The sequence below is a fragment of the Sorex araneus genome, chromosome 2 (assembly GCF_027595985.1).
Source record: "Sorex araneus isolate mSorAra2 chromosome 2, mSorAra2.pri, whole genome shotgun sequence".
Lineage (NCBI taxonomy): Eukaryota > Metazoa > Chordata > Mammalia > Eulipotyphla > Soricidae > Sorex > Sorex araneus.
Genome location: NC_073303.1, coordinates 31,108,104 through 31,121,445, shown reverse-complemented (window position 1 = coordinate 31,121,445; position 13,342 = coordinate 31,108,104). Strand labels below are relative to the sequence as shown.

General features: G+C 51.8%; 2 protein-coding genes across 10 annotated transcripts; one reads left to right on the top strand and one right to left on the bottom strand.

The window, feature by feature from the left end:
- Positions 1–4: 4 nt before the first annotated feature.
- On the bottom strand, positions 5–2,406 carry DXO (decapping exoribonuclease). Of its 4 annotated transcripts, none has more exons than XM_055129106.1 (7): positions 2,072–2,179; positions 1,518–1,884; positions 1,166–1,401; positions 861–1,080; positions 587–722; positions 336–430; positions 5–238 (listed from the first exon to the last, which is right to left on the bottom strand). In XM_055129106.1, the coding sequence occupies exons 2-7, from the start codon at positions 1,877–1,879 to the stop codon at positions 88–90; spliced, it is 1,200 nt and encodes a 399-aa protein (XP_054985081.1). In that variant the 5' UTR covers positions 1,880–1,884; positions 2,072–2,179; the 3' UTR covers positions 5–87. The 4 variants fall into 4 exon arrangements, with proteins under 4 accessions (XP_054985081.1, XP_054985078.1, XP_054985079.1 ...); XM_055129103.1 differs by having other exon boundaries at positions 6–238; positions 2,065–2,406; XM_055129104.1 differs by having other exon boundaries at positions 6–238; positions 2,085–2,406.
- A 3-nt stretch (positions 2,407–2,409) lies between these two features.
- On the top strand, positions 2,410–13,328 carry STK19 (serine/threonine kinase 19). Of its 6 annotated transcripts, none has more exons than XM_004621302.2 (7): positions 2,410–2,638; positions 2,712–2,848; positions 11,504–11,599; positions 11,844–11,983; positions 12,710–12,807; positions 12,908–13,055; positions 13,190–13,328. In XM_004621302.2, the coding sequence occupies exons 1-7, from the start codon at positions 2,539–2,541 to the stop codon at positions 13,233–13,235; spliced, it is 765 nt and encodes a 254-aa protein (XP_004621359.1). In that variant the 5' UTR covers positions 2,410–2,538; the 3' UTR covers positions 13,236–13,328. The 6 variants fall into 6 exon arrangements, 5 of the variants coding, with proteins under 5 accessions (XP_004621359.1, XP_054985082.1, XP_054985085.1 ...); XM_055129107.1 differs by having other exon boundaries at positions 2,712–3,093; positions 11,440–11,599; XR_008628665.1 differs by lacking the exon at positions 13,190–13,328 and having other exon boundaries at positions 2,712–3,093; positions 11,440–11,599; positions 12,714–12,807; positions 12,908–12,937.
- The last annotated feature ends 14 nt before the right edge of the window (positions 13,329–13,342 follow it).

Sequence of the window (13,342 nt, the reverse complement as noted above, 5' to 3'; positions counted from 1 at the left end):
GAGGTGGGACAGTGATGCATCAGCTCCGCAGACAGCAGGGAGAACCAGCTAGAAATACACTTTTATCAGCGCCCAGAAACAGGAGCATTAGTCCTCTGGGGAGGGGGTCTTGGTGGGCGACGGGAGGCCCTGGGTCATGGCCTCCACATACCACGTGGGCAGGAAGGCATGAGGCGCATCTCGATGTTCAGACACTGTGACCGGGCCACCGGGCTCCCAGGAGAAGAGATGGACAAGCCTGGCAGGGGGAGGGGAGGCAGACGGAAAGAGTTGAGGGCTGGAGGCTGAACTTTGGGGGGCAGACTGGAGGGGTCAGATAGAGCTGAGGGTCTCACCTGGGGTCATCCTCGACCACGGTGTTCTGGGCAAAGGTAAGGAAGGCGGCACAGAAGTTCATGCACACGGAGGGGTTCCAGCCATCGCGGTCATTCTGGAGGGGACAGGGGACGAGGGGGAAGATGAAACTGAGGACAAGGCGGGGAGAAGGGCACCTGGACCACGGTCCTGGTCACAGGACCCGAGGCCGTGATGTGGGGCTGGGCGGGGCAGGTGTTGGTGCTGCTGGGAACGGGCACGGCTGCCTTACCCTGACGTACTCAAACATCTGCATGGTAGGAAAGGTCTTGAGGGAACAGACGAGACCCTCTGGGTTTCGGAAGCCAGCCACGACATTCGGGACTCCAGGGAGGAAGGACTGGGCCCACCATTTCAGGAGCTTGTGTCTGTCGGGAGAAACATGGTGTCAGTGGGCCCCACGGACCCCCTCCCCCACAGCCTTCACCCTCCTGTCGTATCCTCTTCCCCCAAGTGTCCACAGCTGTCAATTCTATGCCCTCGCCACGCCCATTCCCGTTCTGAACCTGTAGAAGCTTCTCCATTGGCCAAGGCTGTGCATCTCCTTGGAGGTCTTGAGCTCCACGTAGCAGGTAGGGGGCTGTGGGGACGGGGCCTGAGGGTCTATGCAGTCCACCTCCCCTGAGAAGAGCAGAGGGTGGTTTCCGAGGCGGCTGCGGAGCACGGAGCAGAAGGCCACATTGGTGTTCACCTCCCCCGAGGGGTCTGGACAGCTGCCCGGTTTGTCTGCACAAAGAGAGAGGCCCCAGCAGGGGTTGGGGCTCTGGCTCTGGGGAGCTGGGATGGGGTGATGGCATGGGACAGCTCTTACCTGCACACATATACTGCTCAAACTTATACCCCATGTACATAAGCTCGCGGAGGTGGGCGGGCCGGGCAAGTCTCTGCGCCTTAGCGGTTGGGGTTTCCACCTCACTCAGGTACAGAGTCCCCTGGAACCGGGAGGCTGCCAGCTGCCAGCCCTCCTGTCGCTCATACGGGGTTGTCAACAGCTTTGTCAGGTGCCCTCGCCAGGTCACGATGGCCCCCGAAAGCCAGCCTGGACCCCTAAGAGGGAAACGTTGGAGGCTGAAACCTGATACATTTATCAATTCAGGTGACTCCCTCAAAGCACCCCCCCAGGTTCCTTGCAGGACTGAACTCGGTGCCGGTGCTCTGCTCACCCCTCCAGCTGGCTGCGGTGCTCCAAGAGCCAGTGTAGCAGGTGGTCCAGCCGCTCTTGGATCTCCTCATCCCGAGGCTGGTACCGATCGGGGTATCCATCTCTGAGGTCAAAGTTGGGGCCTTGGCTGTTGGTCGGGGGTGGACAGTAGTAGCGCAGAGCTCGGGCATCTCCGTGATACTGGCGCTGTGCATCCAGGGAGAAGCAGCCCAGCTCAGAGGGACGCCGGTAGAAAGGGAAGGGTCCAGTATAGAGGGCAGGGTCTGTGGGTAGCGAGGGTGCTGGGTGGAGGTGTTTGCTGGGAGGCTCTGCAACATTTATGTCTATGGTGTCAGCTCCTCTCTTGGTCCCTCTGGGCTCCATGGGTCCTGGGGGGAGGAGAGGGAAGGAGGAGGGGGGTGAGGACGTTGCTCTTTCACAGAGGTATCCTAGGGAAGGGCGGTGGTGGCGCTTGTCAAGCCTAAGCAAGTTTACGGATGACCAGACGCCAGCTTTGAAACAAGCCGACCCAGCCCATTAAATCAGAACAGAACCACAAGCAGGGGCACCTTCCACCTTTCCTCTTGACCTGGAAGCCTCCGATCCTCCAAACGCGCCGAGGTTAGGAAGGAAGCTTGGGCCCCAGACCAAGGATCGGATTATACCTTCAAGCCCGCCAACCACGACTTCCACCTTCGCGGCGCTATGATGTCACGGCAGGCGGGGCAGAGGGGCTGGAGGGATGCAACAAGGAATTTTCTGCCGATGACGCGATCATCCGGCGACGGCGGGGGGGCGCCCGACACCAGGAACTGACGGCAAAGCGGTCGGCGGGCCGGCTCGGCACCCAGGCCTCCCGGGGACGCCAATCAGCGGTAGACGCGTGAGCCGGCCGGGCGGCAGGGGTGCTGGCGCCACGGTGGCACCTCCCCTTCCAGCCGGCCTCGGGAGCGGCGGGGCGGCGCCGTGACGTCACTGCCGTGCGCCGGAAGACGCGCGCGCTCTCGGACCCGTCTGTCTGCCGGCCCCGAGAATCCCGGGACATGAGCCGAAAGAGGCCGAGTCTGGTCCCGGACGCCTTTGGACTGAAGAGGCGGCGGGGACCGGGGCACGTCGAGGCAGATCCTCTGAGGGCCGAGTCAGGTAAGCGCCGCGGCCGCGGGCGAGCTCGCGCCCCCCGCCACGTTCCCGCCGGTAACCGGCTGTCTCGGCGCAGGGTCGGCGCGCGCGGCCGTGGCGGAGCTGATGCAGCTGTTTCCCCGGGGCCTGTTCGAGGATGCGCTGCCGCCCATCGTGCTGCGGAGCCAGGTGTACAGCCTCCTGCCCGACCGGACCGTCGCCGACCGGCAGCTGGTGAGGGGCGTGCGAGCGAGCCAGCAACGGAAGCCGGTGCCCCGCCCGGTGGGCGCTTGTCCCCCCCGGCCCATCCCCGCACTCTCACTTAGCTCTCGCTGGACCGGGCACTGCGGTGCCAAGGAGAATGCTAACAACCCTGTAAGAGACCTTCGGCTAGTAGAAAGGCTCTCGGATCCTGGAGGTGAAAGAGCGAAGTCGTGGGGGACACCGTCATTGTCTGGCCCTAGAAGCTGGCAGGACGGGTAGGCAGACAGGCAGGCAGCGGGCAGGACAGCGTTTGGCAGGCGTCGTGCAGCAATGTTGCTTCCGCCTGTGCCGAAGGCGATGGGCCCTCGAACATGGTGCAGAGGCCAACGGGTTTCGCAGGGTGGGCGGGCAGATCAGTCGCGAGGTCCGGCCGCTGAAAAAGGGCAAAGCCTAAATTCGGGCAATAGTGTAGGGAGGGTGACACGGGGCCAGGGCTAGTGTGTGGAGAGAAGAGAACAGGACAGCCGGATTTCCCTGGTGACAGCCAAGTGGAGGGCACATAGCAGAGGCACACTGAGCTGCCCAGCCGGGTGTTTACTTGTGGGTTTTTTTTTTTTTTTTTTTTGCTTTTTGGGTCACACCTGGCGATGCACAGGGGTTACTTCTGGCTCTGCACTCAGGAATTACCCCTGGCCGTGCTCAGGGGACCATATGGGATGCTGGGATTTGAACCCGGGTTGGCCGCATGCAAGGCAAACGCCCTACCCGCTGTGCTATCTCTCCAGCCCCTGTTTACTTGTGTTTGATTGTGTGTACTTAGAGCTGGAGGTGCTTGTGGCACATCCAGAGGCAACTAACTGTAGTAGAGTGTTGGGTCTGAGGATTGAGAAAGTGGGCTGGTCCATATCTGGAAGCCTGCTTCACGAGCGGAGGGGAGAAGGCAGATGGAATAGAGAAGCGATTACTAAGAAAATGATGGCTGGAGGAATCAGTCGGGATGGGAGATGTGTGCCAAAAGTAGATAATGGACCAAACATGATGACCTCTCAGTGTCTGTGTTGTAAGCTATAATGCCCCAAAGTAGAGAGAGAGTATGGGGAATATTGTCTGCCATGGAGGCAGGGGGAGCGTGGGAAAGGGGGGGTATACCCAAAATATTGGTGATGGGGAATGTGCACTGGTGAAGGGATGGGTGTTTGATCATTGTGTGATTGTAACCCAAACATGAAAGCTTGTAACTATCTCATGGTGATTCAATAAAATTGAAAAAAAAAAAGTTAAAAAAAAAAAAGAAAAAAGAGAAAGTGGGCTGGTGATACAGAGTCAGAAGTCCTGGAGACAAGCAATGGATGATCCCGTCAGTGAATGGATGAGATCAGCAGGAGGCGCAAGTAGAGTAATTTTCAAGGTTTCACACATCGAAAAGAAACTGGAAAAAATGAATGGAAGAAAATGAATGATGTAATTAAATGTGTATTGTCACATGCGTTGAATGTGCAATTGTGTGTGTGTGTGTGTGTGTGTGTTTGTGGTGAGAGGCCTTCCACAGTGAGGTTAAAAACTGGGACTACAGTGAACAATAGGGTCAAACTCACAGTGCTGGGAGACCTCAGCATTTAAGGCTGTTGTTTCTCAAAGCGTATCCGGAATTCTACCTGTGTCAGCAGTCTTTAGGCTGTTTATTGGTCCTGGGACTCACTTAGTGCTAGTAACTTAAGATCTTTGTGGTAGAACGTGGGAATCTATATTCTTTAATGACTGCCCCCAAGTGACTTCATGTGCTTTAAAATGTGAGACCCAGGAACCAGGGAGAGTGCTGGAGTGCATGCTTTGCAAACACCATACTACATGGTCCCCCAGTACCACTGGAAGTGACCCTTGACCCTGGATGTGAAGAATAAACGAAGGAATAAAAAGAAGATGGAGATTAACTCCAGCGTCATAAAGAATAGAGTCAGATGTGACTTTGTTTAAAACAAAACAAAACAAAACAAAAAAAACAGGAAATGGACCAGAGAGCAGACAGGGCTTGCCCAAGGCCGATCTGCTTTCTACCCGCCACTGGATCCCTTATGGTTGGTCCTCTGAGTGCTGCCAGGAGTGATCTCTGAGTGCAGAGCCAGGAGTAAGCCTTGAGCACTGCTGAGTGCCGGCCCCCCCACCAAAAAAAAATAAATAGGAGCCACACTTCCACACTTGGCAGTGCTGAGGGGATGGGGCCGTATAGAATTTAGAGCTGCCCACTGCTAGTTTTGTTCTCTATGACTTGAGGTTTAGCCACTTCTGGTTCTTTCGTTTTTTTGTTTTGGGCCATAAGCGGTGCTGGGGTTGAGTTCAGGTTGGCCACATGCAGGCAAGTGCCTTAGCCACTGTGCTGTTGCCTCAGCCCCAGTTCCCGTTCCTTGGAATCAAGTCAAATGAAACCACTCATTCTAGAGTATTTACTGTTTTCAATATTGTGATGTTAGCCTAAATTTAAAAGAAAAACCCTCTTAAGGAAATATAAGTTGCAGTGGCTGAAGAGATAGTACAGTGGGTAAGCCACTTCCCTTCCCTTGCATGTGGCTGACCAGAGTTTGATCATTGGCAACCCATATGGTCCCCTGAACCTACCAGAAGTGATCCCTAGCGCAGAGATAGGAGTCTGAATACCACTGAGTGTTGGTCAGAAAAAAAATATATATATATGTGTATATATACATATATACACACATATATGTATATATATATAAACTGCGGGGACTGGAGCGATAGTACAACAGGTAGGGCATTTTACCTTGCATGAAGCCAGCCCAGATTTGATTTCCAGCATCCCAGATAGTGTCCAAAGCACTAAGAGTAATTCCTGAGTACAGAACCAGGAGTAACTCTTAAGCATTGCCAGGTGTGGCCCAAACCCTGACCCCCAAAACTATATATACTGCACACACAATTTAAACTATTTATAAAGCACCGTCCAGAGAATTAATTATTATTAGCAGTTACTGATTGCTTATTTTATTTGGGGGGGGGGTCACACCGATTGGTGCTGGGGTTCACTCTTGGCTTTCTGCTTCGGGGTAACTCCCAGCGTGCTTGAGCACCATGTGATCGAACCTGGTCAACTGCATGTAAAGCAAATGCCTCAACCCTTGTATTCTTTCAGGCAATAATTTATGATAATCTCTGTGAGTTCTCAAAATAATGTGTGGGTGCTGCAATGACGTGTGTGTTTGGTGGCCAAGAGCCGCCTCCCATCTTCCCCAGAGCTCCCCAGCGGAGAGACAGAGAGATGGGGACCACAGGCTGATGGTGAAAATGGCCCATTTAATGCTAGCATACTTACAGGACATCTGAGGGCATTACAGCTGTTGGACTGCATGTCCGTGTCATTTACAGTTTCGTAAAACATTCTGGCAGAGGGAATCTCTGGAGGAGATAAACTCACACCCTGGGAGCTCTGTCTCCCAGGGATATCTATATTGCTTTTTTCTTTCCCTCTAGTAATATATATCAAACAGTCAAACAGTTCTACTTCTTACCAATACTTTCAGTAGCAGTGTAGCACCATCATCCCGTTGTTCATTGATTGCTCAAGTGGGCACCAGTAACATCTCCATTGTGAGACTTGTTACTGGTTTTGGCATATCGAATATGCCATGGGTAGCCATGCGGGCAGGATACTCTCAGTAGCTTGCCAGGCTCTCCAAGAGGGACGGAGGAATCGAACCTGGGTCAGCCACGTGCAAGGCAAACGCCCTACCCGCTGTGCTGTTGCTCCAGCAGTAGTTTGGATAAACACAGTAAGAGATAAAGATCCCAAAACTTAGTTTTCTGGGCTCTGAGAGCAAGCAAGGCTTACCATAAATCCCAGACTAAGTCCTCAGGTCAGTTTAGTTTGTCTTTCCCCACAGGGTTCCTGTCTCCTAAGTCTTAACATCTTGCCTCAAGACCATCCATTTATGCTTTCTGGACTGTCCCATTTTGATGCCTGGGTAGCTTCGCCACTTGCCCCCAGTCCATCCCAGTCCCATGCCGGGACCTCCCTTTTGGGGTATTAGGAACTACAGCAACCGAAGCCTGGGTCAAGTAATTATGAAAGATGCCCAGGAGTAGATATTTCAAAGTCAATCAACTCCCAAATATTAGGAGCATAGCGGTAAGGTTTTTCTGTGTTTAAGCAAAGAACATTGCTCCATAGTAAAATATGAAAAGGCTGTGGGGGGAATAGAAAAACAAGTAATTCGCTACAAATACAAAATCCAGAATTACCAGAAGTTGTGGCTTATAAGTAACAAAGATTGACTTGGAGAACTGTGACAATGAGGTATAATACACAAAGGAAAGGTTAAAGATAAATTCAGGGAATTAAGAATACTTGCAAGAGGAGGAAAAGGGACAATTCACTGATGAAGCCTGAAACACTTAGGGTTAATACTCAGCAAATCTCTTTATCGGTAATTTACTGATAAGTTGTTTTAACCACTGAAATTGGTCTGTGGAGCATTGCCAGCATCTCCCATCCATCACTCCTTGGTTGAAATGCCTTATATTCTTCAGTAACTGTGGTCTTAGCTGGTTAACACTCACTTGGTTTTCTTTATACCATCTCTGTGTTTACCTATAAAAATAACTTAGTTTTATCTACTTTTGAATTTGATATAAAAACATTCTGTACATTATTACTACATGGATTTTGTTTCATTAGATGAGTAATTTATATGCTCTCAGTTACACATGACTGGGTTTGTTTTCATGGATTTCCATTTTGTGAATAAAATTTTGTGCAGTCTAGTGAAATAAATTTTATTTTCTAGAAGTTTGTCAATTTCCTCTAAATCATTGTTTCCTAGAGTGGGTGACACTATGTCTTGGGGTGCTTTCTGTTTATTCTCTTAGACATGGGTTTGTTATATTGTTGTCTGGGCCACACCCAGTAATGCTCAGGGGTTACTCTTGGCTCTGAGCTCAGGAATCACTCCTATCAGTGCTCGGGGGACCATATGGGATGCTGGGGATCAGAGCTGTTTCAGCCACGTACAAGGCAAATGCCTTACTCGCTATGCTATCTCTCCAGCCCTGATTCTGTTATTCTTTTTTTTTTTTTTTTTTTTTGCTTTTTGGGTCACACCCGGCGATGCACAGGGGTTACTCCTGGCTTTGCACTCAGGAATTACCCCTGGCCATGCTCAGGGGACCATATGGGATGCTGGGATTTGAACCCAGGTCGGCCGCGTGCAAGGCAAACGCCCTACCCGCTGTGCTATCTCTCCAGCCCCAAGATTCTGTTATTCTTGTATAGAAGATTTCAGGGGCCAGAATTTGATCTCTGGCATCCCATATAGTCCCCTGAGCACCTCCAGGAGTGAGTCCTGAGTGCAGAGCCAGGAGTAACCCCTGAGTATCGCCGGGTGTGATCCAAAAAATTTGTTTTTGTTTTAAAGGTAGATTTCAGGAGGATTATTCATTAATTTCTTCTGAAAAGTGGGCAGAAAACCAAATAAATTTTGGAGCCTCTGCTCTTGATTTATCAAATTTGTTGGCATCAAGCTTACTTAAGAATCTATAGTAGTCTTTACATTGGTGTTTATTTTTCTATCTCACCGATGGCTTATTTTATTTACTTTTAATTTTTTTTTTTTTAATTTTTGTGTCAGACTCAGCAATGCTCAGGGGTTACTCCTGGTGGTGTATGGGATGCAAGGGATTGAATCTGGGTTTGGCCTTGTGCAAGGCAAATGTCCTACCACTGTACTATCGCTCCAGCCCCTTCTTTTTTTTTCTATTTTCATACTTTCATGTCAGTATTAATGTATATATCCGAAGTTTTCACTATCATTTCATTTGGTTCAAATATCTCCTATTACTTTTTTTTTTCTTTCTGGGTCACACCTGGTGATGCACAGGGGTTACTCCTGGCTCATACACTCAGGAATTACTCCTGGCGGTGCTCAGGGAACCATATGGGATGCTGGGAGTCGAACCTGGGTTGGCCGTGTGCAAGGCAAATGCCCTGCTCGCTGTGCTATCGCTCCGGCCCCTCTCCTATTACTTTGTAGCAGTTGATTTCTGGCATAAATGATCCTGTGACCAGAGATTACACATAATACGATGTCAGTAAGATATCAGACATCACACAGTGCAATGTCAGTATGATATCAAATACTGACAATACGATGTCAGTACAATATCAGACATTACACACAATTTGATGTCAGTACGATGTATCAGATATCATATACAATATGATATTGTTAGTTTGAAGCATACTGAGGCTTGCTTGTGTTTTGTGTGTGCAGTTTTGCTAAATCATGTGTATTTGAGGAAACCATGCCCTATTCAGTTATTGTCCTAATACTGTTTAATTTGGGGTGGCCTCTCACTGAACAGTGCTCAGGGGGTCCTGGGGCTGCTTATGGCCACCTGTAAGTGCTCAGGGCTTACTCCTGGCTCTGTGCTCAGGGATCACTCTTGGCTTGCCAAGAGAGGACCATATGTGGTGCCAGGGACTGAACAATGTGTACGACAAGCACTCTTCCTGCTGTCCCGTGTCTCTGATCCCTCTTACCTAGGTTTTTATTTATTTTGATATGAAATACTTTTATTTAGGATGGGGGGAGGGGGAGAGAGAGAGAGAGACTCTTTTTTGACAGTTCCCGTATTCACATGTTTTGGATCTGTTTCTATTGTTTGTCGGTTTTGAATCTTGTTTCCTCTCTGCCCAGTTATTTGACTTGGCCGTGTGCCAAGTGCACCAGGCAGCTGTGATTAAGTTAGCAAATGCCCTCTACTTCCCTACTTATATATGTGACTTCTGGTTTTCACTAAGATACTGCTTGTCTTGCAGTTCTTTATTGTCTTGTGAGCTCTTTAGTATTTAGTTTTTAGTACTGTAGCTTCTCCAGCATTTTAATTAATTTTTAGCAAATGTGTTGGTTTTTGTTGTATTCCTAGGAACAAGTCCTGGTTTAATTTAACTGATTAAGTTTATGTAGTAGTATTGATTTCCAGTTGTGCTGGACCAGGTGGCTCGGCGTTGATGCTGTGGGGGTTGGGCCACCACTGGCAGTGCTGAGAGTGTCATGTGGTGTCAAGACTTTTGTCACACTCAGTGTCTCACACATGCTGGACACATGTTTTACCACTCAAGCTCTCTCCCTGCTTCTGGTTGTGTCTTTTTCTTTTGTTTTTGTGCCACACCCGGCAATGTTCAGGGTTAGTCCTGGCTCTGTACTTAGGAATTACTCCTGGTGGGCTCAGGGACCACAGGGGGTGCCGGGATTGAACCCTGACCGGTTGCATGCAAGTCAAATGCCCTACCTGCTGTACTGTCCCTTCAGCACCTGGTTTCCCTTTTTGTTTGAGTTTCAGGCAGATATTATTCCAACACTGATCCCTTCACCAGTGCCCCCTGCCTCCACCCCGTGGCAGGCTCTTCCCCCTCCCCCATTGCCGAGAATTCCCTTCCCTGACTTTCCTCTCCCACCCCTGCCTCAGTACCAAGGTTCCTACTGAAGACCAGTTCTCCTGCTCTTCGTTTCTATTGCCATTGGCATTTGATACTCTCCTATGAAGTTTCTTTATATCCCAATTATGAGAGGGATCATTGTGAGTTTGTTCCTCTCCCTCTGGCTGATTTCACCCAACATGATACTCTCTCAAATCCATCCATGTTGCAGCAAATTGCATGTTTATCTTTTCTTAAGGCTGCGTAGTGTTCCATTGTGTATATGTACCATAGTTTCTTGATCTATTTATCGGTTCATAGGCATTTGGGGTGTCTCCATATTTTGGCTATTGTATATAGTTTATTTATTTAAATTAAAAAAAAACTGAATCACTGTGAATTACAAAGTTGCAAAGATATTTCTGATTGAGTTCCAGGCTCACATTGTTCCAACCCCATCCCTTCATCAGTGCCCACTGCCCCCCACCAATACCCTCAGCTCCCCCGCGCACCCCAGCCTGCCTCTGTTGCAGGCACTTTCCCCTCCCGCACTGTTCTACTGTTCCCTTCCTAACAGCCCCTCACCCCTGCCCACTGAAGACCAGTCCTTCCTGTTCTTCATTTCTATTGTCAGCATCAGCCCTTATTTTAATAGCCCTTCGGCTATTAAAATATTAAAATTTAAAATTTTAATATTAAAATAAAAGCACATCATGTGCTTCTCCACCTTCCCACACCCAAAATCCAGACTGCTCATTCCCTGAGGACCGGGCCAGAGTCTGTGTCACCTGAGTATTGATCTGAGGGAGCATGTTCTGACTGTTGTACAGACAAACTGAGGAGACAAGTGAATGAAAGAGAGAGAGAGAGAGAGAGAGAGAGAGAGAGAGAGAGAGAGAGAGGATCCGCACACGACTTGGTGATGAGCCACCTGTTTCTCGTCCCACGGTCTTCTCTCTTTTTTTTTTTTCTTTTTTGGGTCACACCTGGCAATGCACAGGGGTTACTCCTGGCTCTGCACTCAGGAATTACTCCTGGTGGTGCTCGGGGCACCCATATGGGATGCTGGGAATTGAACTTGGGTCAGCCGCATGCAAGGCAAACGCCCTACCTGCTGTGCTACCACTCCAGCCCCCGGTCTTCTCTTTAGAGCAAAACTCCCCAGTGCTGACCGGTAATATCTCCCTGCCCCCAGATGCCCAGGGCCTCAGAGAGCTTTTGCCCTGACTCGCTTCTTTCTATCACATCTCTGGAGACAGAAGGAGCTTCAGGAGCAGGGGGAGATCAGAGTCATCCAGCTCGGCTTCGACCTGGACGCGCATGGCATTCTCTTCACCGAGGACTACAGGACCAGAGTGCGTATGACACGGGGCAAGGGGGCGGGCCGGGGAGCGGGAGAGTGGAGAGAAGAACGCAAAGACACTTCCCACGCCCCCCACATCTCCCAGAGAGGGACCGGGCTCTGGTCAGCAGTTGTAGGAGGGAGAAAGAAGGTGGCTAGACCTGCAAAGAACGGGGGAAGCCAGTCAAAGAAATGCCCTGGGACTGGTGATCGGCGGGGCCGGGGTTGGCTCCCACCCCTGCTGTCTCTGTCTCTAGGTCCTCAAGGCCTGCGATGGCCGCACGTATGCTGGGGCAGTGCAGAAGTTTCTGGATTCGGTGCTTCCGGCCTGTGGGGACCTTAGCTTCCAGCAGGACCAAATGACACAGACCTTTGGCTTCAGGGACCCAGAGATTACGTGAGATTTGGGACCCAACACCAGGCATCTGGCATCTCCCTGCCTCGCTCCAGTGCCAGGCAGCCTTGGCCTTTGCCTCCTGGTGAACCTGCCAACGGGCTGATTCTTTTCTGTGTAAAATGACCCAATTCAGTGTTCCTGCCCCCAGGGAGGAAGGCTTGTTTCACCTGGGGTCTTGGGGAGAGCTCTGGATTAGCGTGCAGGGCATCTGGCTGGCTCTTCGAATGCACAGCGAGGCCCGGTGGCTGTGAAGGCCTGTGGTCCATCAGCTTCGAGCCAGTCAAAACAACCACGGGAATAGGAATGGCTTTGCAGGGGGGCTGCATCTGGCTCAGGCATCCTCCTCTGTGATTCCTGGAATATGTGAAAACATTTTATAAACTTTCCAGCAGGATGTGGGAGGCGCCTTGGCACGCTGTGTATTGGCAGTGCTAGGAGCACCGAAGGAAACATCTCTGTCTCCCCTGGGGTGGGACTGAACATGTGTGTGTCGGGGCCTGTGGCCAAGGCAGGCTTCCGAGAAGGGAAGCTGTGTTGGCGCAGCAGAAGCGACAGGACCGCGAGGAGTGGGGAGCGGGCGGGGAGGCTGGGGATGGGCGCAGAGCCCCACGCCAGCACACGTCTGTTGTCCAGGCCCTCATGAGGCCGCTGTGTTTCTGGAACGTTCCTGGGCAGGGAGGAAAGAGGGTTTTCGCAGCCAAGGCCCATCTCTGGCTTCCCACCTAGGCAGCTGGTGAACGCTGGCGTCCTCACCGTCCGCGATGCCGGGAGCTGGTGGTTAGCTGTGCCAGGAGCCGGGAGGTTCATTAAATATTTTGTCAAAGGTATTGCGTTTCCCAGGGCCCCCCCCCCCCGAAGCCCCCTGGAGTGTGGCTCCTTGCCCCTCCAGGCCTCACTTTCCCCTCTGTGCGCCACTCCCTGCAGGGCGCCAGGCGGTCCTGGGCATGGTCCGGAAGGCCAAGTACCGGGAGCTGCTCCTCTCGGAGCTCCTGGGCCGGCGGGCGCCCGCCGCGGTGCGCCTTGGCCTCGCCTACCACGTGCACGACCTCATCGGTGCCCAGCTGGTGGACTGGTGAGTCTCGCCCTGGCCTCCGGCAGATGGCCGGGCCAGGCCGCCCGGGTGGAGCCCAGCTCCTGTCTCGGTCCCCAGAAGCCCGGCACGTTCCTGCCCAGGTGTCTGGCTGCAGCCTTGTCTCTCTCCCGCAGTGTCTCCACCACTTCCGGAACCCTCCTCCGCCTGCCAGAGACGTGACGACCACACTCGTCACTGCCTGCCAGCCCCGAGGGGGCCGAGAAGCGCCCAGGAGGGCCGCCCTGTGGTGGCGGAGACCGGTCACCTGGGGAAGGCTCGGGAGCCGG

Excerpts from the sequence above, each read along its gene's own strand:
- DXO (XM_055129103.1), bottom strand. The coding sequence starts at position 1,879 with ATGGAGCCCAGAGGGACCAAGAGAGGAGCTGACACCATAGACATAAAT. Across the intron at positions 1,402-1,517 it reads CACCGCAGCCAGCTGGAGGG|GGGTCCAGGCTGGCTTTCGG; the intron begins GTGAGCAGAGCA and ends TTTCCCTCTTAG. Across the intron at positions 1,081-1,165 it reads TGAGCAGTATATGTGTGCAG|ACAAACCGGGCAGCTGTCCA; the intron begins GTAAGAGCTGTC and ends CTCTTTGTGCAG.
- STK19 (XM_055129107.1), top strand. The coding sequence starts at position 2,539 with ATGAGCCGAAAGAGGCCGAGTCTGGTCCCGGACGCCTTTGGACTGAAG. Across the intron at positions 2,639-2,711 it reads TCCTCTGAGGGCCGAGTCAG|GGTCGGCGCGCGCGGCCGTG; the intron begins GTAAGCGCCGCG and ends GTCTCGGCGCAG. Across the intron at positions 11,600-11,843 it reads CCGAGGACTACAGGACCAGA|GTCCTCAAGGCCTGCGATGG; the intron begins GTGCGTATGACA and ends CTCTGTCTCTAG.